This window comes from Falco peregrinus, chromosome 2 (assembly GCF_023634155.1).
Source record: "Falco peregrinus isolate bFalPer1 chromosome 2, bFalPer1.pri, whole genome shotgun sequence".
Lineage (NCBI taxonomy): Eukaryota > Metazoa > Chordata > Aves > Falconiformes > Falconidae > Falco > Falco peregrinus.
Window position 1 is genome coordinate 13,625,901 of NC_073722.1, and position 26,625 is coordinate 13,652,525.

General features: G+C 36.9%; 1 protein-coding gene across 1 annotated transcript in view; it reads right to left on the reverse strand.

The window, feature by feature from the left end:
- FREM3 (FRAS1 related extracellular matrix 3) overlaps window positions 1-26,625 on the reverse strand; it is a 70,198-nt gene that overhangs the window by 31,989 nt on the left and 11,584 nt on the right. Inside the window, exons 3-6 of the mRNA XM_055798004.1 lie at window positions 7,004-7,150; window positions 4,207-4,437; window positions 3,844-3,969; window positions 1,521-1,772 (exon numbers count right to left, since the gene is read on the reverse strand). Coding sequence (XP_055653979.1) covers window positions 1,521-1,772; window positions 3,844-3,969; window positions 4,207-4,437; window positions 7,004-7,150 — 756 coding nt within the window. The remainder of the gene's footprint in view (window positions 1-1,520; window positions 1,773-3,843; window positions 3,970-4,206; window positions 4,438-7,003; window positions 7,151-26,625) is intronic.

Here is a 26,625-nt window from a genome sequence, read left to right on the forward strand (position 1 = left end):
GAATTTATCTGATGATAGGTTGGCAAGTGTTTTGCTGGATGGTACTCTTAGAAAGAAAGCTTTGTAACAAAGAAAGAAAGAAAGTGAATATATGATAAACTATCAATGTTGTATTGAAAAGTAGAAGCATGATAATTTTCTGTCAATTAATATGAAATAATTATCTATACAGTAATTTAACTTTATAAATATAAATAATTTTCAATCTATTAAAGCTGCATAGAAAGCTGTTTTGATCTGCTGATAATAAATAATCTTGTTTCCTATGAAAATAAAAATTTGGTCATTGATTCTGGTAAAGAAAACAACTGTCCTGCCACATTGGCTTAATTCTGCATTATTTTCCCTTTGTGTTCTCTCAAAAAGATAAATAAGCCTTTCAACAAATCTAATCACAGAATCATAGAATCATTTATATGATACTCCTACTAACTTCATTTTTTGGCAACTTCACTTCTAATGTAAATCCTCTGGCCTCAGAGAAATTACACCAGTGATTATTTTGGCCCATTCACGTTTCATTTGAGAAAACAACATTTTTCCCTCATCAGTTTGACTGTGTCTGTGTTGACTGGTTGACTTCTGCAGGACATACAAAATGGTAGAAATAAACAGTAGCTAACAGAAGTATCTTTCTGGATCTTTAGCTTCTTCCTTTTATTCATGTAACAGAGTGAAAATTACTTTTTTGTTACAGGACACAGAAATCAGCCCCCAGATTCTCATTATTTTTGAAGTTAACCAAAATTTCCAAAGAATCAGCTCAATATAGCTTAAATACTGAACTTGATCAAACTACAGTATATTATGGATTTGTCTAACCACAGTACAAAACTCCTGCCTTATTTAGCTTAATTATATTCACAAGATTATATTAGAGAGAAAGATTTAGGCTAAAGCAACAAACAGAATGACAACGAAGTATATGGCTTTTCTTCTGCTTCTGTCTAATAGTATCAATTCTTGAATTCTGTCTCTCCAACTGCATAATAAAAGGGGAAGACTTGAATTTCTACCTTAAAAGTGCACACTTTGAAGTCCCTTGACAGGGCAGGAATTACTGTGTATGACAAATCAGGTCTATTAACTATTTCTACTCTTTAGCTTTATCTGATGATACACAAACTTTTTCATCTATAATATTATCACAAAACTAATCCTATACCTGTGTAAACTACTGTAATCACAGACTCTGCTGCAGTAACAGTAAATCTAATAACAGATCTACTTCAGAGTAATAAACCAGCCAATTAGTCCTATGCCAGTAAAGAAATGAAACCTAATCCTCAACCTCTACTGTAATAACACAACAGTATAAGCCAAAGTGCATGACACATATTTACACTTAATCTTAAACATAGTTCATGTCTGTTCCATCAAATTTTCTACTGAGTAAGCAAATCTTAGACTCATATTTTCAGCTTTTTAAGAAACAAAAACACAGTGGAAGAGATTATTTAATCAGTAAAACTTCTGAAGAGGAAAGCTGCAGCAAAACAAAAGTGCTTCTTTGTACTCACCATCGTCTGTGTCAGCCAAGATTATCACTTTAGTGCTTGGGAATTCAGTGCCAATTTGGCCACCCACTGGCATGCTCAGAGAAATATTGAAGGTCTCATCTTCCTCATAGAGAGAGTCATCAATAATTATAATACGACAGGTTTTCTCAGTCTCATCCTTATTAAAATGAACAATGCTGCTATGATCTTCAGGACGTGAGATGTAGTCAGAGTAAGACAAGACAGTGGATGGTACCGTGCCAGTAGCAGAACCTATGAGGAGAGAGGGTAAGAAAAATCAATTACAGGGACTCAGGTTTAAAGAAGTGGAAGAACAACAGCCCTTTAAATGAAACAAACATACAAAACCAGATTTATGCTGGAACTGACTACTAAATGTGTTTTAGTAACAAGTTACACACAGGAAATCCTTCCTATTTATAATTACAACTTCTCCAGTAGCAAAGATGGGGATATTATTATTGCCCAGTACCCTCATGAAACTATTCCTGCTCCCAGTTCACTGTATCTCCACTTATCCTGACTCAACTTTTTTTGTGGGCCTGCACTTCAACCAGGTGAGAGAAATGAGTCAACTAATTAAAAAAACAACAACAAAAAAACCTTTCAAAAACACAGCCCCATCAGCAGTTAACAGTCACGATAAAAAGCAATTTTTTGTGGGAAAATTATTTTACTGCAGAATGTTTATGAAACACACAGATCATGACAACAATTACAGCAATTGCGTGTGTGGGTAAATGGCTGGCTTATTAAGGCCAGACAGGTTGACAGCCTACAAAGACAAAAAAGTCCTAAGTAACTCAGTAAGATTTTCTGTGCCTCAGTACACAAAGAGGGGAGAATTCTCTTAAGCCCTTAAAAGACACTGATGAAGGAACAAATGACCTCTGAATGCCTGACACTGAAGATTCCTGCCAACTACTCAGGCTGACTCTTACAGGTAAGGGCAAAATAGAAACAAAAGATGTTAAAAGGATTTTCTGAACCAGAAGTTTAAATAAAGTGACAGAACTGAGCACGATCCCCCATTTTCCCTGCTCATGAAACATACAGAATGCTGGTATCTCAAGCTATGACTAACTAATAGGAGACTTCTATATAGAAAACATTTTTTTGAATCAGTATTTCATATTTCACTGCTTAAGATAATTGCTGACCTCTATCTTAAACCTGGTTTCATTTATAAATGCCCATTACCTTATCTTTATTAAATCTATTTTTGAATGCAAATTTTAGTTTTGATTAAGTTATCTGATGTATTTCATAATACCTAGTATTTTTAAAGTCTCGAGTATTTTCTCTCCTCTGCCACCTTGCTTTTTCAGTTTATAGCAGGCTTGCTGTGTAATCAAAAGCTGTATTTGGAAAACTTCAGATTCAAATGAGTTGAAGCAAGAATTACATTATCAATTACCTGCCTGTATTAACTATAGCATTTGAGTGACTATCACCATGCTGAAAATCAGCACACCACCACAAATTTACATTCACATGTCTGTGAATAACTAGTGAAGAAAGGGTTGTGATCTGAACTTTATAGCTGGCCTCTAACCTAATCAAAACCCCAAAACCTCATTTGATTTTAGAAATGGTTTAGTTCTAAATCTACATCTCTTCTCTGTGGTTCATGACCAACTCCATACATTGCCTTCTTTTACAACACAGATTGCCAAATGAGATAAAAAGCATTATTAAGGCAGATCATCATTGCTTTATACATCCTCCTGCATCAGGCTTAAACAAAAAGTGATACTCGATGCCTGTAGTCTGTCAATTTTGAAATACTACTTCCTGGTGAGCCAGCTGAAGTCCTGACTTGGCTTCTTCCAGCTACGCATTCAAAAAGCCAAACACTGCCAACAGGAATCACCCCACCCCCCTCCACTGGGGACCTCAGTTCTTATTCAGGGTCTATACAAATGTGCAACGATCAGTCAGACCCTCAACAACAGGAGAGGTACAGGGCTTAGTACTCAAAAAATCCTTTTTTTCCTCTAAACATTCACTGTAGGGACAGGCATTTCCTCTTCAGCAGGAAGAGCTGCAGGAAAAAACAACAGTGCCTCTTTGAAAAAAGGTATACATATATACACATATATGTGTGCATGTATGCATACACACACACATATTCTTACACTTTGGGCTTTACAACACTCTAAGCAGAGAACTAGGCACATATAAGTTGTCTGCAAAAATCACTTATTCCAGCTACTGAAGTTACTGGCAATACTTGCTCGCTATCAATAACTGCATTTGCTCTCTTACTTACCTAAACATGAATATCACACTGAATAATCTGTTACCTAGCTAAATAACATACCGTGGTGTGTAGAACAAATGACCATCAGTTCCCAACTGACATCTCCAGATCTTCTAACAGGAACCAGCAGTTCACCTATATCTTCCTCTACTCTATATTCCAGCTGAGGAATATACACTGTAGATACTGAAGAAAACATGATGAGAGAAGGGGGAAATCAAGGCTGAACACCTGTTTGACATTAGAGTATGAATTTAGCCAGGGAAGAGATTTAATAACAAATACAAATGCTTTGTTCGGTTATACGAAGGTTTAAGACAAGGCTGAGCCACAACAGAGCAAAGGCAGATGAGGTATGCAGGTACTCACAGGACCTGCAAGTGAACAAAACTGCACCTAATCACAACAAGAAGTAATACATGCCATCACCAGGATCCACGATTTCAACTGTTGCTATTGCTGGAAACTCAAGGGCAGCCATAACTGGATCAGAGAGAACAATCTGGAATGTTTCAGATGCCTCATATTCATTGTCTGCAAGTATCTTCACTCGCCAGGTAGCTGAAGCCTGTCCTGGATTGAACTGGACCTGTTTCTGAGGTTTTCCTTTGAAGTCTTTATCCTTTACTGCTGTACCATTTTTGGTTCCAATACCTGCATAAAAATTTGGAGGAAATTCTCCATGCATTTTAATATGTTAACACAACTAAAACAAAAATCACAAAGAAGATTTTTAAAATGCTAATCTGGCAGTTACTGACCTTTAGAAAAAAATAAGGATGGTATATCACACTTTCTCTAATACTATTGCATAGCTCATAGAAAAAATAGGTAATTAGGGCAGGGTCCTGCCAACATTTGTGTGTATAAACAATTCAGTTTGCATAGAAAATTTAATTGAGTTCACCTGCTGGACACTTAAACAAAGTTACTGAGAGATGAGGTTATTTATCAAATATGACCAAACAGAACTATTTAACAGGGCCAGTTTTTCCATCTATATAAAAATTTGTGGAGCAAGTTTTCCAGTTATGCCTTCGGAAAAGATGTATCAGTCTGTTATGAAATTTATTTATGTCAATTAAGGTGTTCAAGGCTTCATTGAAGGTATAATTTAGTCACCCACATAAAAACAAACCAACCAACCAAACCAGGAAACAACCCCACTGCTCATCTCTTTCAAAAATAAATTAATCATTGTATGTTTAACACTTTGTGCTTACAGTTTCTGTTACTGCTATGTACAGGAGCTGTACTCTACCCACATTTAAGATCTGTGAAGTACTTCCACCACTTTCTATTTCTGTATACTAAATAACCCCTAAAGATTTTTGCCTCTGTCCGAGTCTGCAGGTGCTCTCCTAGCTAGGTAAGTAAATACCTGGGCATTTGACACGGAATTGCAGCTCAGTGCACCAGAACAACATCCTCAGGATTTACTGGGTCCACCATGCAATACAAATTTGCTTCTCTCCCACCCCTATTTTTCCTTCCTCATGTAACTCTAAACTGCAATACTTAGATATTCATCCTCTCTGCTAGGGTATTTTCCAAGCAAAATCTTTTCACTACACATTCCCATCTTAACAAAAAACAGAGAGGGTAGTTACACAAAGAATCTAGGGCTAGAGATGAATCCATTTAGTTCAAAGTAAAGCAGCAAATCAGGATTTAACTCAAAGCCGGTTTTGTTTGCTATTCAGATTAGATGGGTTTTGCTGCAGCATGAGGAAAGGATGATAAACCATGAATGTTTTTAAAGAGCAAAACCAATATCCAGAAACGTGAACATGCTTTATTGGAAACTCACATGCAGGGTGCTACAGCTGACATAAGGATTCATTCAGCTTTTACTACTTAATGCAGCAGGAGCACTCAATTTTTTTATTATCTTTTTTTGTGAGACTGTACCATACATAAAAATGTATCATAGAAAGACACTCAAGAAAAGATTTTTTTCAATACAAAAACCAAAAAATACAAACAAAGACTTGCTACACATTTTTAAGCCTGCATATTTTTACAGCTAGGTTTCTTGTTTGTTTTCATCATAGGTGCACACACACCAGCAGAATCCAACTGTGGCTTGTAATGAATAGATGATAGGTAACTCACCATGGGGCTTTGAAATTCATTTCTGCCTTTGGGTTTCAATACAGCATTAGTTCAAATACATGGACATCTTTTTATTAAGGTTCAACACCAGCAATTACAAGTCACTTTACCTCCCCAGCTGAGAATGATTAATCCCTCTCAAGGCAATGGCCTATGTGCTTGTGGGAGGATCTGATAGCTAGTGAAGAGCTCCTGAAGGCTGCAGAGTATGAAAAGATTCCTAAATGATTTAATTCCTAAATCAGTCCTAAATTCTTACAGTTTTTCTATTCTAAAACTGCTTAGGTTTTAAATGCCTAAAATGATTTCATTAATATCATTAATATCAGATAATAGCCTGATACATTTATGTTGCGCAAAGTAAATCTTGTCATGCATGAATTCAAATGATGAAAAATTTAAAACTTTTAACCTTTTATCTTTTTGTTTGTTTTTAAATCAAGGAGAAAAAGACCTTTCTGCTCAGTGCTCCCTGAGTCGCTCCATTGGTGCAAAGATGATTCCTATTTACTTTGCAGAGCTGTCACGATTGGGTACTCTGCTACCCCATGATAACACACTCTTAACATCAGCGTGCTCTACGGCAGCCACCTCTGCTAGCAAATGACCCTTTGAGAATTTCTAGTAGGTTTTGGTTTTTCTTGTAGCAAAAAGGCCAGAATAACACTGCCCTTGTAAAGTGAGGAGCTGTAACTAACATCTCCACAACTTGGTTCTGCAAGCAGAGACAGGCTACTTCAAGAACTTAATTGTTTACTTATAGCTAAAGTTTATTATGAAACGTATCCTGCCAATATAAAGGAGTATCCCAATTTCTATTTTGTTGTCTGGCAAGTGACCAGGAAAAAGACAGTGGGCAAACAGCAGAAGTTGATTTTATTGATTTGTTCTTACATCTACTAATAGACATATTCACTTCAATTTCTGGGTGGCAGCAGTGGAAAATGAAACACATAGCCATGTCTAAGCAATGAAGATCTATACCATTGATATTCTCATCATTTGGCATTTATCTTGTTAACAGAGGAACAAGCGACTGTGGAACAGCTCCTTAACAGCTGCCTTTTCTAGTGCAAGAAGCTGCAAACGTGAAAGATTTACTTACTGATAAAAGAGGTTTCTCCCAGATATCCTCTGCGTCTGATGGCCACCTTTAGAAATTTGGAGTTTTCATCTACAACGTAGTTTTCCTGCTCTAGTGAAATCCAAGCCCAGTTCAATCGAAATGGCTGGCTCTTTAACATGTTCCCCCCTGTGTCACAGAAAAAGCATCCTGAAATACTATGTATAGTTCACAAAACACAACTGGAATTCCCTAAGGTCATTGCTTAAGTATAATTATATCGCCTCAGGACAAAGCTAGCCTGCTTTTTCACCTGCAGGTGTGAGGGACAGAGGTGCATCTCATGAACCACAATGGTTCACTTTCCTAGACCTTCCACGTTGACCTGCACGTCTTCCAAAAGGCTGGAGGCTAGTGCAGGGGTCACAGCCTGTGTCTTAGCGCACCAGCTCCCTAATTAAGCTACCTATTCACCCTCAAAGATTACTTTGGCAGAGATTATTTCTGTCAGGAGTGGGATTAAGCTGTGAAAATAACTCTTTGGGAGGTTTTAGGTGGGACAGATTGTAGTCTTGCATTACTGACTCTTTTTAAACAACGCCAGTATGTGCCTATCAACATCAAACATGAGCACAAGCTGAATTCAGCACCTCCTAGTAAATTTAGGCAACATGTAGTATCATGTAAGGAAGATATATAACGAATTACATATTGATTGGTTGTGCAAAAATATTTGGAAATTGTGACTAAGCTTCTATTCTTTGCTTTCAGGAAATTAATTTGTTAAGAACAGTAGCTATTCTGTATTATACAAATAAAACTGAAAAAATCAAATTATGAATGTAATGCTATTTAAAATATACAAATTCAACAAAATTTATGTTGTACTTTTCTTCTGTTTTGGAAAATTATCTCTTTAGAAGCATTCTGTAAAATTCTTATGTCATCTGGAAAATCCTGTTTCCATACAACAAAGGCAATCAAATAACAACTGATCTTGAAGCCAGCTCATTAATTATTTTTTAGGTAGCAAAATTAGGCCTTAGGCTGCATATGGTATGCTTTATAGTACAAGATTATAACATCTAATTTCATAAAATTTTCATTGCTTACAGATAATTGACAAGGTACAGCTAAAGAAAGAATAGACAAGAAAAAAATTGCTCACATCAAGAACTGGTACCACTCTGTCCTCCACTTGTCTGATGATTTTTCACATAATGAACAGAAACTTGCCAAAAAAAGAGTACTTCAGATATTTAAGAAGCGTCTACTTACTGAAACAGACAATTTCATAAAATAGAAAATTGTATCCTGCTAGCATTTTGGGAGCTTTTTTGGTTAAAAATTATGTTGGTTAACATTTTTCTTTTAAAATAAAAATCACATTTTTCTCTATAATTATGTACTTCTCTTACAGAAAGGGACAACTTGAAATCGACTGACTAATTTAGCATTGGATAAAATAAACACTGACACTTTTGGATTAAAAGATCTAATTCTCTACTAGTGCCCGGTTGACATCTAATCAAAATCACCACATAATCCTCATTTGCTTTAACATTGCAAAGTCTTATACTAACGTTATCTCTGTGGGCATTGCCTCAGGCTCTTAGAAAGCATAGGGCAAAGTCCAGCTTGGAATTCTCCTGCTAATTGGAAGCAACTCTAGATTATACATTGCGAGTCATTTCAGTAATTAGTGAGGTTACACCTGTGCAAAACCAGTCAGTCAGATGAATTTTAAGATGTTTTAAGCAGTTACAACTTGGAACTAATTGTGCCTTTGAACAAAATATGCAAGTCATTCAGCAGCATTGTGAAAAAAAAGCATTGAAGATAACATATTTCCAAAAAAATCACCTTAGTTGCAAGCTGAAACCTAAACCTATTTACCATCTGGAATATCCTCAAAAGACTCTCTTTAGCTGTTCAGCTGCTGCCCATGGCTGCACATAGGCTGGAAAAAGACCTCTGAAAGCATAATACACATGTGTTTCTTGGTGACTTCTCCCTTATAGAAAACAGAAAGGCTTCTTTTTATCCTAGAAACATCCCACCAAATGACATTATTTCTGCTGAAAATAAAAGTTTTCAGCATGATCATTATATTTTTGTTAGACATCTTTCCTGGCCACTGTTTATTTTACAGCCTTCATCTCTTGATAGACTTCAGTCTTTTAGTTGGGTTTTTTTCCCATTTTTTACAAAGACAATCAAACACAGTGTACTCCAAATGAACTAAGGCTTACCAGCTTAGAAACAAAGGAAACAAAAGAAAATTCTGACTTAAGGCTAGATTAAAACCAAATCCATCAAAAGACTCACACAAAAAGAAAAAAAAACTTTAATTCACTAATAAATTAATGATAAACTACCCAACTTCCTACCAGTCAACAACTGCAGTGAAAAGTTCTCAGGTGTGAAACTAGTGATGAACTGCTACATATATATACATATATATATATATATATATACACACACACTGAGCTAAATTCCAGATGTGATGGGACCACTTGCAGACTTGTTTCCAGTCACAAGCACCAACATCTCTGGCAACCATTTGTACTGCAAAACCCTCTTACATACATAGAAAACACATACAGCCTCCTCCTCCACACATACAAAATATACTTTTATGTGTAGGTAAATACACTATTATATATGGCTGTTTAGCAAAGACACATTCATCACTCTTCAGGTATTCTACAGATATTTTCTTTTGGAAATGTCTGCTCCTACTGCCAGAGTGGGAAGGGGTTTAGGAAGGTTAATCTGCAATATAACTATCCCCAGACTATTAAATCACAATGAAATGTTGCTGGAAAACTAAAGTAAAATTTTCCCCCAAAACTGTTACCCTTAGCATGCAGTACATCCCAAAAAACATACTCTTGGGAAACAGTGGGGCCAGGTGGTGGGGGCAGGGAATTGTATGGCATATGTTCACCTATATCATTGGCAATCTTAGCACAGTGTGTATGACAGGATCTGATGACTGACTGCTGGAGCTGATGATACAAAGCAGCCGCCACGAATTGTTAGAAAATGCCTTTTGCTTTCATCATCACTAGGAAAGATCAAAGAGCAAGACAGCTAAAGATACACTTCACTTCTCAGTGGTATGTATATGACATTCAACTGAACTCAGTACCTGGCTTTTTGTAAACTCCTGCATTAAACAAAATGATCCCAAAAGTAGACCGCAAACACTCCGTAGGCTTAAAAGTAGGCTAAAAGTAGACTCATATAAATTACCTATTTCTGGGAATATCACAGAACTCAGCATCCTAGAAGATAAATGTCTGGAACACCCTTCGGCTCCATTCGTACTCCTAGACAATTTTTCCCTCTTTTCAATAAGTCATCTCATTTGGTAGGTGCACTTCCAACAGCATCTTCCCAACCGTGGGCTGCTGTTCAGTAAAAATGAGGATAGCTGAGGAACTTGTACAGTTTGCACAATACTAAGGCAAGGTTCAACACTTGTTTACCACCTCACATCATCTTCACCCATGCCTTGTTTCAGAACTGGAAAAAAGCTAGAGCAGGAGGTGGTTAAATTTTTAAGATAATACATTTTCTGTAGTTTTTAAGAGATAATGAAGTGTTATCTAAGGGTTCCATTCTTTATGTTGAGGATTTAGTACTTCAAAAACAACAGAGAACTTTGTTCTGTCAAGTGTGTTCCAAATATATGCTTAAACACCTCTGTTTTCTAACTAAACCACCAATCCATTAGATTACTTACATATGCAACAGAAGCTGTAAAATCTTGTAACTTCCCATTTTGCCATTTTTAGAAGCAATTTTTAAGGGGCAATTGCTGGAAAAATTAAGCATATTACATATTTTACATTTGCATTTCTCACAGAAAGAGAGAAACTGAAAATTACAACAGACCATGTTTAAAAACAGGCCAATATGAAATTAGGTATTTGCCAGTTCTACAGTTACGATAAATGGAGGTACTCCAACAAGATACTGTAATTAATAAGGCCTCTACATAAGGTTCACTACACAGCCCATCAGCCTGTTCGTGGCCAAAGAGGGAAGCCTTCAAGGGTTGTCTCATACCATCAGCTTCATAAATCTAACAAAGCCAGAACTGTTCTTTTCTTGTCAAAGAACATTTCTTTAAAATCTCCCAAATTTCATAAGAGACAGGCCTCCATTTGCAGTGTTTTCCTAAAAATGCTGTCCTAGAGTTTCTGCTTTCTTGGTTTTATTACCCCTAAGCAAGGGTTGATGTCATGCCAAATGTTACCAGATCTTGGGGAAAGAGACTAGATTAATACAAGGAGGTAAAATTGAGCCTTGTGCTTGACACGTGGGTCCTGCATGCTATGAAACATAGATTTTAGTGCTGTAACCCTCACAGACAACATAAATATATATTCAGGAGTTCTAAATCAGTAAAGAATGGTACATTAATAACCCAAATACCAAGACACTCTGTCTTTTTTGCTCTAGTGAAATGTCCATCTGACCACCATCTCAGTCTTGGTTTAGCTTGGGTGGTTGGCAGTGTTTCTATCAACTCCATCAAGTGAAATTACGTTTCTTTACAACAGCTGCTCTGTGGATGCAAGCATGTTTGCAGTTGGCTTTGATTTGCTGGATAGCTAAAATTTACTGAAAGGGATCGGGAAGATAGAAAGCAGTTGACGTGAATAAACAGTGAAGGAAATAAAAGGAATGAAAGGTTGGAGAAGCACAGACAGAAGAAAGAACAAAACCCACTAGCTCAGAAAAAGAAAGTAAATATACGTATGTATGAAAGGGAAATTGTTCCAAATGCTGGAAAAATTGAAAAGGGAGATGAGAGGGAGGGGGAAATCTAAATTAATTTGTAACTTTAGCTAAAAATAGTTAAGAGGTGGCAAAATCACAAATGGGTACTTATTCCCCTGCCACCCAAAAATCTTCAAAAAATATTGGGAAAGGGACAGACAGCAGCTCAGGAAATACAGTTTGTTGGGAACTAGGCAGTTTTTCTTTTTGTTTTTCTTTTGAACAAAATGAGTCTTGTACTATGGCTCAAGGAGTTATTTTTTCAGAGAAGTCATGCTCCATGAAACTAAAAAACATCCCACAACAAACAAAACATCTCCCCTGCCCTAGAAACCTCATTTCTCCCTGCATTTATATAGGTGCATTTAGAAAGGGCTTTGGTCATTACTACTTTTTTTTTTTTTTTGGTGTGTTTTTTTAATTTTTGTGTACCACAATATCAGGCTGTATTATAACAAGTGAATATTCTTAGCCTCCTGTTCGTAATGAGCAAACATTCTGGCTCAGAAGGAACAAGTGGCTGTTCTGAGCAGACCAGCTACAACAGCTGCCATTAATCCCTAACCTTCTTTTACCTTGCTTCTTTGCTAGCATACGCAGAACATGTAACAGGCTGCTCAGAATTATAGCAGGCAAGCATACTAGGAGACTTAAGAAGAATTTGTTCTCGCAAAAATATTTTCCAATAAACTATAAATAAATAAATAAACACCCAGTAATAACCTCAGACTGAAAATTCAGAAATGGATTTACTGTTCCTAAAAAAAAATTTCTTCTTTCAAAATAAAAAAAATCTAGAAAGTGTTTCTATAAAATGAATACTGTAAGCACAAATTTCAAAATTAGGAGATGTAAAAAAAGAGTGGGTCTTTTTCTTTTGATATAATTAGTAGATTTTCCTCTCCAGTGTCGCAAGAGCTGAGGTAACAGCATAAGCTATCAACCTAGGAAAAAACCACCTTTTTCAGGAAAAAGTCATCCTCCTTGGCCTACTCTAAGCAGCTGTTTTTATCTGAGCTAAAGGATATCTAGAGAAACATCAAATTATTGGTGAAATGGCTTTCTAAAGAAATTGATCACTCTGGTCTCCAACATACTGTAAGTCTGAGTATAATGCAAAATTCCATTTTAAGGACATGCCAGCACTTCAAAACACCTTAGACTTGATTTTTAAGAACAAACAAATTAAAAAAGAGTAAGCGAGTTATAAAATCACTTCTTTAAAAAAAAAATAATCTAAACGTGAAGAACAAAATACATGTCAAAGGTGGCTGTTGTGTAGTATCGCGTTTTAAGCGTATACAAGTCAAAAAATAGAAAAAAATTGTTCATGTTGGAAAAGAGCACTAATTATCGAAAGAGCAAAAATCAGCTGACAAAAAAGTATACCTGACCATTTTGATGCACAAATCTAAAACAGTGACAATGTGCCATAGTCAAGACTGCTACATGGTCTTTAAATCAGTATTTAATAGGTCTTTTACAATTCATGCCTGATTTCAGTTATCATCAAGAAATTTTGAGGCCTTAATGAATATACATAAAGCTGCTTATACTTGATTTTTCCTGCTGTTTGATGTGGTTGGACATGGGGGGGTTAAAGGAACAGACACATCGTCCATTTTTCACTGGAGCTTCTTTCATTATTGCAGCTTGTGGTGGAGGGCTGGTGGGCACAGGCTGAATTACCTTGTCTTCTGCTTTTAAATCTAACCCCATTATGAGGATTTCATCTTTTCATCCTCCTGAGTTCCAAAAGAGAGACCTGGAAGTTGACTAAAAGATTTGTAATTTGAGAATGATGAGCCAGTGCCTGCAGTGAAACATGAAGTGAGCCTGTGCAGTAGGAGAGCAAAAGTCATATCCCATCTTTGCCTTCACATGCCCACCCCCTCCCCACTCCCACTCCAGAATCGGACAGTTGCAGTGTGTTGTTGATATAACAAGAAATACATGAATTTTATGAAAAAAAAACCACCAAACTGTTCTGCTGCCATATTCTTGATCAAGAAAGAGTGTTACTTCATTTGTGGTTCCACTGTTCTTACTCATGTTCTTTGCCTTAGTTGCTTTGCTTTGTCTTGTTTTTATCATGAGTTAGTAAACTTTACCTAGACCCAGTCATTCTCCACCTAAAGCAAGTATTGTATCCTTCTGTTAAAATTTGTCATTTGCACTATTATCTTTATAGTCTTTCCCTTTCTGGAGCCAATTAACTCAAGAAAAGCCCCTCACAATAACATGGTTTGCTGCACTATGTGAAGCTGTACTAGAACTACTTACGCACTGGAAGTCATCATAACACACTGTTCATCCATGCCAGTGTAGCTCACTGGAACACAAAAGCCATGCCCCAATTTGCTTTAAATATTAGCAAGGAAGAACATGGTTTAGCCTGCGTGGCTGGGAAGGCATTTTCCACCAACCAGGCCTTCCCAATTCTTGGAGTTTTTCAATATATGAACACACTGCAAGAGATCAGGTGGTAAAAGCAGCTCTCAGACAAACTTACTGCTGCTCCAGAGGCTGTAAATGTTTTCAAGTATGAGTTCATGAGAAGCCCAAGAATTTTTGTTCTAGCAAAACGAAGCTTGGTATTTGCAACAAACCATTATCTTGCACTTTTAAATAAACCAGTTTTGTTGGTAGAGGGGAGTTGTATTTAATAGTACAACTAGGAGAAAAATAAGGAGAAATTAAGTTTTGTATCACAAGCTTGTCTAATTTTTGTCTGCTTTTCTAACAGCCTCAGTTGTAGATATCCGCAGTCTATCCATGACACGTGATATTTAGAAAATTCCCCTTTATAGAAAGAGGTGAAAAATTTAAAAGTGGAGGGTTCAAGAAGAGATGGGGCAGGGACTGAGACAGAGCTACTGTAGAAGCATGTGCTGCTACAAAGGCACAAGGACACTCTTTACCATCATTCAAGGAATTTCCAGTTGCTCCTGAGAGCAACTTTATAGCATTACAGAGATACAATGAAATTTATTAGAGGTCATCCACATACATGGTCTTGCATACTCTGCTTGTTATAAATTAAGCCTAACTCCTACTCCTTATTTAAGAACAAATTAATCCTCTTCATGTAACCAGCCAGCACAAACAACAATAAACTACGCTGATATCAGACCTACTGTCCAACAAAGATATATGTAAAACAGATGGGAAACAGGAGTTTGCTAGCTATTATTTCACAAAAGCCTGTTTGTTTGGAAAGACTCAGAGGAAAAAAAAAAAAAGAGAAAGGAGAGAAAAATACAGCAGAATAGAGGAACATCAGAACAGTGAAGTCATAAAAAAAAAGTTTAAAATCTGGGACATGCTCCTGAGGGAAGCTAAGAGTATCAATTTTAACAAGCAGAAAAATGAAATTTTGGCTAACCAGTCCTATTCCAGAAAAAAGGTCTTTATCGAACAAAGGAACTGAAAAACTTCTTTGCCACTTGTTTGCTCTACATGGTTCTTGGATTTTTATCATGCAGAAGACTTAAGGAAGTACACTGTCTGCAGAAAGTGATGAGAGTTCCTTGAAAAATCATTGTAGGTAAACCTAATACTAAAGTCACTGCTTTTCTGGACTGTATTTGACCTGAAAGAAGTCACGGTACCTGTGGGGATTTTTTCTTCCACCACCATCGTTTTTTGTATTGATTACATTTAAAACTATATTCCAAGGAATCTCCTTTATTCCATGTTCAGGTTAATTACAGAAACTACCTGACACTGTAGAAGCAGCAACACCAACCAATTTATTTAATCAGACAGTCTAAATTGTGCAGTATTCAGTTTACAAGCTATCCATACACTAAACACTGTTTTACCAGAGAATTCTACCAGAGCTTCAAAATAACAATCACTTTCAAGAATCCTGAAAGCCATTTGAACTGATAAAACCAGCAAAACTTATGTGGTAAGTTCTTCATTAGAAATTTCTTTATCCAGTCATCATCTTGCACATACTTATGGTCTGTCTGGGCTTTGGTCCTAATCCAACCGAACACATCTGATCTAATTTAGGCTTCCTCAGTATCAGTTGTTTCAAACAGCTATCAATCCATTTGCAAGCTGTCATGTCTGATTACCTATACAAATGATTTGCCAAATCACTAAAATACCATGAGAACCATATAGAATATGACTTTTAACAATGATCCTTTTATTATGAGAAGGTAAGTGCCTTAAGGGCTCTACTTTAGGCTTTTGAAAGGGCAGTATGATAAACATGCTTTATGGATGGTAGTACAGTGCAGCCAAGGGAAACGAACACAGGAAGTAACAAACCATAAATGAAAGAGAAAGGCTAATCCCCAGGCGCCACAGACACCTGTCTAAATTCTGGAGAGGTGCCGAGAGGTACCACAGAAACATTAGATAATGTTTCTTTCATGCTTCAGAGACCTTTTACTCCCTGGTGAAATGCCTGCTCAGCCTTAGAGCCGATTGCCACACAGCTATTTGCAGAGACATAGTCAGACCAGTACATGAGGACAGATGATGACAAAAAGGTTTCCTGAATCCTCCAGCCACTTGATACTGGCTGAGGTTCCACAACTGGGTAATGACCTCAAGCCTCTCCAGGACCCCTCACAGAATCAGGATTTGTCTAACAAGGATCAGCATTACAAGAAGCGATGACTGCCTCTCCCTCTCTTTCTCTTAATTTTCTGCCACTGTAATTCTGTGACAGCCTTGATTTCTTCACACATGAATGCTGCTTGACCATACAACCTGCCCTTTGATATCCTCAAAATAGAGTGCCATCTAGACTGCCCAAAGAAGTGTGCTTGTCATGTTTCAAGAGAATGATAATTTTTTTATATAATTACATTTTTCAGACAATAAAGAGAAGTGCTAGAGCACTGTGAAAGGTGCTCACGTTAGCACACTTGGCCAGGACATTCTCTAGGCAAGCCTGTACAAAGAAAGATAAAGCAGGTACCCAAAACGGAAATGAAAGCTTCTGAATACAACCTTACTCACTTCTACTCACAGAGCTCATGAAGCAGGTCAGCTGTCTTGGTAAGAGCTTCATCATCTCTTACACACCATATCACAACAAAGCAAGCTTGGTAGAAATTTCATGACATGGCAAAAAAGTGATGGCAATGCCATTTAGTCATGGAGCTGGTTGAAATCCTGCTGAAACCACACAAATAAATAATCGCCCCTGAAGAAAAATTGATGACTGAGTTATTGAATGTGGTACACAAACAAAGGTATCTTTACCTATGGATGTACTGATTTGGCAAGTACTTCCTTTATGCTAATCCTTGAATCTGCAGAGAAGATCACAACATAATTAAGTAACTACAGACAGATTAACTGGTGCACATTTGTTTTTTTAAAATATTCTTTAAACTTCTGTCCTAGAAACTACATTGTTCAGCAGAGGAAGTCTTTGGATCTGGTCTTAAATTATCCCCTGGTCCTTTTGCTAAGATGAACTGAATCCAAAAGGAATCTCTTTAACTGTCAGCTGAACTTGCAGTCTCCTTCCCAACAGCTCAGTTACTGTCTATGGCTATGCTAGCATATAACAGCAACTACAAAGTTATCTGATGCCTCACATTAACCAAATGTAATAAAAGGCATAATGACGTGTTCCAGTCAGGATAACTATGATGAATTAACTATGCGTTGTAATCTTACAGAAAATAAAAATGAAAGATTTAGCACCTGGATTAGAAGAAAACTACAATTCTTTCAAGTGGACCATGTGCCTGATTTTGAGATAGACTATTCTTGTTTGAACTGCCTGATTTACATGAAGATTAATTGGTTCACTATGCTGGGACAAGATCAAAGTGATGTAGATAGATATATACAGCTGAGTGGGTATACACGACAATCTTAAAAAAGGCTGTTCCTTCATGTGTGTGTTCTTCAAACGGTACTCATCACACAGTTACAAATGTAATCTCTGTCTCAGAGAACAACAGCTCTTTGAACCTCTCTGGCTCCTTTAGGAGAAAGCAGGAGGAAAGATCAATGGATGCATTCATTCTATCCGATACTCCTGCACACTCCATCCTGAACAAAATATAATGCTGTTACATGGTCAGTGCCAAAATGCATTATATTTCATAACTGTCAGATTAAGTAGAGAGAAAAGATATATTACCAAGTTTCTCATTCTCTGTGCAAAAAATAATGTGACTGACAATACATATGTTCAGTGCACAAAGGATGCAATTATCTTTACGATTATGCTAATCGTAACTCAGAAGTGCAGAGCTTCCATTATAAACAGAAAGCTTCTACATTTTCTAAAAGGTAACTTTCCACATGTGTTAGCACGAGATATATAATGCAAAAGTTCCTCCCTTGAATCAATGCTCTCTTGCAAAGTACACTTGGCATTTCACATCCCTGAAGAAGCTGAGAAGCTGAGGCTTCATCCTGAGACCTTGGAGATGCTGTAAATCAAGAATCAGTGCAGGAGATTCACGTTATAGTTTGACTTTTAAAGTGTCCCAGCAAGAAGCAGCTGACTGATCTGTAGTTTGAATCTGCAAGCCAGAGTAATGGACAGGAACATGGCTGGCCTTGGAAAGAGAGTCTCATCACTGATGACAGTTAAGTTCTAATGACATGTGAGAAGTCAAATACCTTAATAAGTATTTTCCTGGTCATGGCATTGGAAGTAGAAAATCCTGCACCCTGCCTCCCCAACCCAGCAATGCTCAGTCAGTCAGGGCAAAGCAGTGCAGGCTGTGCCTTAGAAGGAGCACAATGGTTCTTCCCATTGCCTACATGGAAGATGAAGGTAACAAGGTAGAACCTTCACCAAGATGAGTGCTATCAATGCAGTGGCTGTGCTGCTCATGAGTCCTGGAGACTCAGAGACTTGGTTGCTGGGACACAACCCCCTTATAAACTCCTTTGGAAGATACTGCTTTGGAGCAACATCTGGTCTGCATATTCTGCCCATTAAAGTACCGTCACTTATTCTTTTACAGGTGAGTAACAATAATGAGATGCGTTTTCTAGTGTTTCAGAACAGCTGACTTCTAAGAACTGATAACAGGCTGAAACAAATAGAAAATATTAGACTTGGATATCAAAGAGGTTAATGCCGAGAAGCCCCATGCTGATATTGCCAATGAACTTCAAGGAAATTTAGGTGAAACCAGGTAACAAGTTTGCAACTTGTCACTGCTTCAGTTTCCATTTTGCTAACCCAGCTTGAGTTCCAAACATCTGAAACTCAATCCCATGGTATCACAAAAACGTTCCGAGTACGATACAAGATGCATGTTGAACATGACAAATACGTTTATATTCTGTTTGAGACAGGCATATTATATGGAACAGGTTTCTATGTCCTTTTTTCTTCCCCTAACTTCAGGATAGTGACAGGGAAAGGAATAACCACACTTTCCTGAATGTATCACATCTGTAAATGGCACGATCAATATGCAACAGAAAAGCAGATAAATTTTTAAGTTCATTAGCTCTATGTTATTTATAAATACCTTCTGGATTCAGGTTTTATACTTTGAAACTATACTTCAATTCCTAATCAGTCATCTAAGTATTCAGATGATTTACCAGATGTTAAGGGAATTACAGGGGACTCTCTGCCCTATTAGTTACAAGAGGTTAACTAGAAGACATTTCATACCATTCTGAATGCACACTTAATCCTCATGCTTAAAATTCCCATCACTGACAACACTTATGGAACAGAAATATTTTCCTTTTCCTAATATGTTAAAGAAAAATACCTACTTATGCTGTCAAAGACATTAGAAAGACAAATCACAGGTCCAAGTGAATCCTGAACACAGAGACAGTAGTTGAATTTATTTTTGCAGAGCTTACTGATACATAACATAAGGGAGGGGGTTGGGTGGGAAATGAGGCAGAGGAATTGCTAAAAGACATGTAGAAGAAAAAAAGCTGAGATTTGAAAGAACCAGAGGAGGACAGAAGACTACCCAAGGCATGTCAGGTCTTCAGGAAGAACATGATGGTCCATCAAGTCACCAGTTTTAGCAGCACTTGAAAATTACATCCTTTAATTAAGTATGTCCTGTTCCAGAAAACAATCCTCCTTAAGCGATAGCTATAAGAAATACTCCCTCCGTTGGGGAGAACTGGAATCCAGTATTACCAAAGATGTCAGGTAAGCAGACAGAAAGAAACTAACTTTATCTACTGTCCAAGGACTTGACCTACATTAGCTCTCCTCAAAATAAAAACCTTACCATGCCATTCAGTAAGAACTTATCTGCTGCCACACGTTCACAATAAAACATCAGTTGACTGGGGTAACTGAGTTTTACTTTAGTTTCCATTCAATTTCTGTTACCATTTTGATGCAGTGACAAATATGTCAAGTGCCTGATATACAAAAACCTTCCGGATATGTTTTACATCTCACAATAACAGGTTGAGTACATCAGAGACTAAAACACAAGCATGTCTGCTTACCCGTATACATTCAAGCATAACCCAAAGAATTGTACTGTCTCATGTTACAGTTACAATAAAACATCTATGGAACACATTAACTCATTGGCAATGGGAACGGAAGGCATATGCACATTATTTTTGTTTTAATGGTCTAAAGATAGGTTAATTTCAACAGCAAGTCATAAAAGCTCCTAAATGTCTATTAAGGTTATCTTTTAAATCTCTCAGGCTAAAATTGTCAAATGAAGATGTAAATAGATTGAGATATGAAGAAATTCTAATCAGTGTCCATAGACAAATTGCAAGAGACATCCATCCCATAGACGACTCCTTTCATAAAATTTTCCTTCTTTCTCACTCTTGCACTCTCTCATGTTCTTTTAAATTTTGTCTTACAGCTAAAAGGACGGAGAAAAAATTTTGTAGCAAAAATAAGAGAACTAAGGAAAATGTTTTGATGCAGGCAAGGTATTCTGGATTGGATAAATTAGAAGAACAGGAAGATTTTCCTTTAAGGCTTTTATCATTCTTGGTGAACCAGTCTATTGCAACCACTGAACTAACCAACCAAGGAAAAGAATAAAACAGACCAGCTGAATTTTCTGTAGGAATTGCCAAACTAGTCAAGCCCATCAAGAAAAATCAAACCACACAACTCAATGATAATAAGTCTTTCGCTGCTACTACTATTTAATCACGTTCTTAATATATGTAGTTTGGTGCTCTTTTTTTACATGCCTTATCCAGGAACATGCCACTACGGTAGGTGATGCCTTAGGTTCACCAGCCAAGTGACCTCAGTTGCTTTGCACCATCTGAGCAGCTTTATGTAGATGGAAGCAGCTTACTGAGGATCTGTTGCTCCTCTTTAGAGAAGATAACAGTCTGTGAGGCCTAATAAAAGCTCAATGGATTTTTAAATTTTTTTAAGTTTTCCATTGACTTCAGAAAGTTTTTGTCAGGCTCCTAGTGAGAAGGGACATGAAGCCAGAGATAGAAAAAAGTGAATGATTGAAATAAAATTGTAAATCATACAGCAAAACCATCTTTTTTTAAAGTATACCTAAAAATTTATGCACATACCATTCATTGGGTTCTTTATCACTAGGTTAAATGAAAAGCAGACTTGTGGGTTGTTCAAAGGCAGCAGTCAAATTTATGCAGAGTTGACTGTAAGGGCCATTGGGCTACCATATGCAGTAAATGTTCTTTGCTAAAGGAAAACCTACTTTTTAATTTTTTTTATAGTCTGCTTACAGAAAGTACAAGAGAGATTACTGTGGCTTTTGAAGGGCAAGATTTAGGTTTCAGTGTAATTACTATAAAAACAAGAAGATAGCTTTTTTTTTTTTTTTAAAGAATTCATTTTATCCTAAGCTTTACCCCAGTGAAAAGATAGCAGCAACGGATTATTTAATACACGATTCTGAAAAGTTAATATAGACTTCTCTGTACCCTGTTTTGCACGATTAAAATGAAGTACTCAGCCATAAAATTCTGTATGTACAAAGAAATGTACCTTGAACATTGCCAATTACCTGTGCATGTTGTTTAGTTTTTCTATACAGTACTTTTAAGACATTTTTAAATGACTACGGTTTCCTTCCCTATCAACATGTCTCTTTAGAGGTGCATATGCTGGCATTAATGTTAAAATGTGGTATTTAACTTTAAATAAGCATGAAAACATTTTTTGACAAATGAAATAGTAGTGTTCAGAAACAGTTCTCAGTGTGTGCTTTTAAACACGTATAATAGGCTGGTCAGATGACCAGTGATGGCAAAAACATAGTTGCCCTGCTTGCCCCAACAATTACCTCAAGCACTATGAGAATGGAGCTGTGCAGCAGATCCCAGCTACTTAAATTCAAGATTTAAGACTATTCGCTATGTTCAGTGCAAACGCTCTGGGGGAATTTTAGTTTTATTTGAAATCTGGTATTTAACATTAGGACAACCACTGCACTAACAAGAAAATAGTGCGAAAAAGTTTCTAAGCTGCAAAAATCCCTTTCCCTCCTTTTAAAGTCCTTCAATATGCTCAAATAAATATTAACATAATTAATAGTAATATTTGACAGTTTAGCTCTCATGACTAAAAAACATTTAGTGGACTATCAAAGATCATACTCCAAAATTAATCTGAACTCAGATATAACTCACCTGTGTGGATCTCCAGCTAAAGTACATAGGACTTTCAAGAAAAGCCAGGAAAGAAGAATCAAGTACTTTTTCCTAAAAGTCTGTATTACTGTTTGAATATAGCAAACTTACGGGACTGAAAAGTAATTTCTAAAAAGCCATAATATTGGTCAAAACTCTCTCCCAGCTGAAATCTTCTAAAGTGGGTCTTGTTGTGACATTGACAATGAAGAGGTTCTGTGTGAGAGAATTTTCAGGATTTAGAGTGCCCTGGTTTTGATTTCATTCCCACTAGCACACTATTACAATTACTTTTTTAGCACCCACCTTTAATTTCTTAAAATCCTTGAAATTAATAGTTCAGTCACAGCCAAATCTCATCTAAATCCTAGGCCTCATATGCTATGATTATTAGAAGAAACAATAGTCAGTGGAGTAGTATCAACATGAGATGAGACTTGGGACTTTTTTCTTTTAGTTGAGGAAGTCCTCAAACCCAAACAAAACATACAAATTTCTTATTAGATGCATGGCAACTGAGTGAGTAGCTCTTGAAGCTAGTTTAGCTTCAGAACTGCCAAAGCATCTTTGTTGCTTCATCCAGGCCTTGTGAGACCCCAGACAAAAAACCCCAGAGTTCAAACATAAAGGCAAACCAGAAGGCAGCACCTTCACAATACTTGCTTGGCATACAGGGCTGCTTCCATACAGTCAGCTTACGGTGTAGGTAGTACTACTCAGGGTGTCTGCTCCCACTTCAGATATGAATTCTATTTGCTAACACACATAAAGGATACAGATTTGAACCCAAAGGCTACTGGCTAGACAAGAATTTTACTCCGCAAGGACAGCACTTGAACATAGCAGAAAATAACAAGGCTTTTACAAATATGACCTTCTAGCTCTTAAGAACCTAAGTTCTTAAGTACCAAAAAGGCACAGTCAAGAGATGGCAACTCTGCTAATACCCAGTACATCTGAGTGAAGACATGAAGGCAGCAACTCGGAAAACAGCAACATGTGAGCTAACGAAAAACAGAGTGCAATCAGTGCAAAATAGAAATTATCAAGTGCTGAGGTTGGGGTTATGCTTGTATCTGTTCAAAGGAGATGATAGTCTTAAGTATTACGTCTTTGGTAGCCATTGCTGCTGCTGTTGTCAGAACAGAAGAGGCCAGCAGGCAGAGATAAGACTCTTTGAGCTATTGCCTGTTAAAGCCTTTGCATCCCATCTTGTCTCATGTTTTGGGCCTTTCCTGACACAGGGTATTGATAAGGAACAGCAATACGAGGAAAACAAAGTTAACACTTTTAAATCAAAGAATCATTCTTTCTATCCCCAAAAACTCAAAACCTAAATGACAACATATTTTTTACAAAGAGATGCTTAAATGATTAATGATGCAGGAAGGACAGAGAAGTTCAGCAGAGATCTCTTTTTTATTGATAGAATCAGACCAATGGCCTTGTACTATATGAGAAGAAGGAACCACTTTCTAAAGCAGCACAAGCCAGTTTCTAAACTGCTACTAGAAAAGATTGAACACCATATTTTTGAAAAACAATTAACCCATGTACTCTTCAAATACAGGTAGTAGGTGCCAATAACAAAACAGCTGGCAGATCTTCCTCCTTTCAGAAAGCACTGTTTCTAAATGGGAGTAACAAAAATTAGGACTCTGTGGGATGCTAATCTGTTGCTTTTGTGATCTAGGAACACATCATCTTCTGCGGTAATACTTGATGATAACATTGTTAAAAAACTTTAAAAAAGAGAAGCAAGAACAGGGAAAAACTTGCTGAATTGAGTAAGCTGCTCAGTAGGCAGTCCTTTAAAACATATCTCATGTTTCAAAACATCCAGCTGTGAAGTTTTACAGAGATTGTTGTAGATCTTATCAACATATGAAATAGACAGTATGCATGGAATAAGGCACCTTGTCCTGGAAACCTGTGTTTCTGAAAAGAAACTTATGCAAAGCAGAAAAAAATATCAATAATAAATAACCTTCTACTGCAATACTGGAGGTAGAGAATCCTTTGTTTTACAAAGGGAGGAATAGCAATCATGAGCTTTAAGGTTATTTTACTTCCCTACATTACCAAGAATTGGAACTCAGCAGCACAGTTCTGCTTTCTGCAGTTAAAAACGGCCTTTGAGAAAGTGGGGTAGTCACAGCAAAAGGGACACAAAAATAATTAATGCCTTATTGAAAAAGTATTTCATATTAGAAATTAAGTACCTATAGATATCTACATTGTGCAAAATAATGCTGTAGCAAGAAACCTGACAGCTCTAGCTGGCAAATAGGTCAACAATAACAAAGCAGCACCACATGCAGAGATCCAGGTTTGGATTCCAACTGGACTTCAAAAGAAAACCAAAACGTACTTCGACTGCAGAGCAGAAATACTATTTCTAGGAAAAACTCAAGAGTGATAAATAACTTTTCAATCTAGCACTGTCATGAGAAGAATTTGTAGCCCAAAGGTGAAGCTAGACTTTTACAAGCTTTTGTAAACACACAACTTTTCCTCAGTGAGGATGATTAATTACTAGAACATATTAGCATGGAAAGTTATGGCTTTTCCTTTTACTTATTTCTGCTTTTAATCTAAAACTCGAGCCTAGATAGTCTATAAAATATGTTCGTTCAAAGAAGAGGCTTCTGGGCTCAGTAAAATAATCGAGAGAAATTACCTGGGGTACACAGCACAAAAGAACAAATGACCTAGTAGTCTCCCTTCAGCTGAAAACACCTGGCTTGAAGAATTTACATGAGAAATGTCTGGTTTCAAAGTTTTGTTTTGTTTTTTTGTTGTTTTGGGTTTGTTTTGTTTTCTTAAACACCATGGAACACATCATAGCAGGGAACTAACAGAAAGCTGCAAAGTTGGATTGGTGAGAGAAGAAGAAAGCAGTCAAGCAGCTTTAGAAAGTCAAGAATGGAAATGAGACTGAAAGAAATATGGTTTGGGAAGGAGGGGACATAAAACCTTCTTGCAGTGGTAGTTCAAAATGGTAAGGATTCATGATCCTAGTAGCGTCAGGGCACAGAAGGGAAAATGAAACAAAAAATGTTCAAAGAGGGATGACCATTAGCCTCCACAACTTTTTTACTCTCACTCGGGCCCATCAAGCACCTAAAGATGCCAATAATGTTCATATACATAGTGTGAAGGCAAAATAGACAAATTTGTGAATCAAGATGTTCTTCTGCTCTGCAATTTAACTATTGTCATCCAGGACAGGCATGTCGCATTATACAGGCTGCTAAAAGTAAACTTTGCTACCCATAGTGGTAAAGAACAATTCATTCTCTTCCTCTTACCTGTATTAACAAATGTCATACGTATCCATCTCCATCTCCTCTACTCCAGACTGAACAGAATCAAATCCTTTAATCTGTTCTTACTGGTCAAGATTTACAGATCTCTGCTGATTCTCATTTCTTCCCCCAAGACAGATTCTCCAGTTTTTCTACATCTTCACAAATGCAGACAATCTTTATATAAGAAGTGTAGTATGGGACTCACTAGCACCCAGTGAAAAAATAATTTCTTGCATCTTAAAAACAATACTGTTATCCACTTCCTCTGTTCTAGTATGATTGTCCTTTACTACACAGTAAAAAAACCTAGTATCTTGCATCAGCAGAAATGGTATCCAACACCTCCCGTTGGAGGGGAGGATTAAAATAAAATAAAACAAAACCTTGTATTCAGGTGTGCAACTTTAATAATTTGGAAAATCTGGCTTTAGAATTGAAAACACTGTAGAGTGCATACCTTGAAACAGCAATAGATGAAGGGATGAACCACTTCAACGTTTTCATTCCACAATTACTCAGGTTCTCTCCTTTCAGCAGAAACATAATGCCTTTGCAAACAATTGTATCAAAAAAAAGCCTCCCCACCTTCTGGCTTTTCATTCTTGAGGTCAACACAGGCAAAAAGCATCATTCAGTGCTGTCAAGCATGACAGCAAATTAAAGCACCCTGAAAGTACGTTAAACATGGAAGGCATTTTCCCACTGAATTCAAAAGATTCCTGCAGTGCAAGTTATTTGACAAGCTTTGTGGCATAAGAATTCATATATCTTTGCTGACAAATGTTTTCAAACTTTATTAAAGTCAAAAGTTTTTGTAAACCCATCAAAAATCTACTTAACTTTGAAGAAGTGTAGCTTTGGGTTTGTTTTAAGGCTGCTTGAAAATGACTTATTGGTTGGAAGTTCTTTGCCTCCTGAATGATGCACCTTGGTGTCTCAAAGTGGTGAAATCATACCACTGCAATGTCTTTTGCC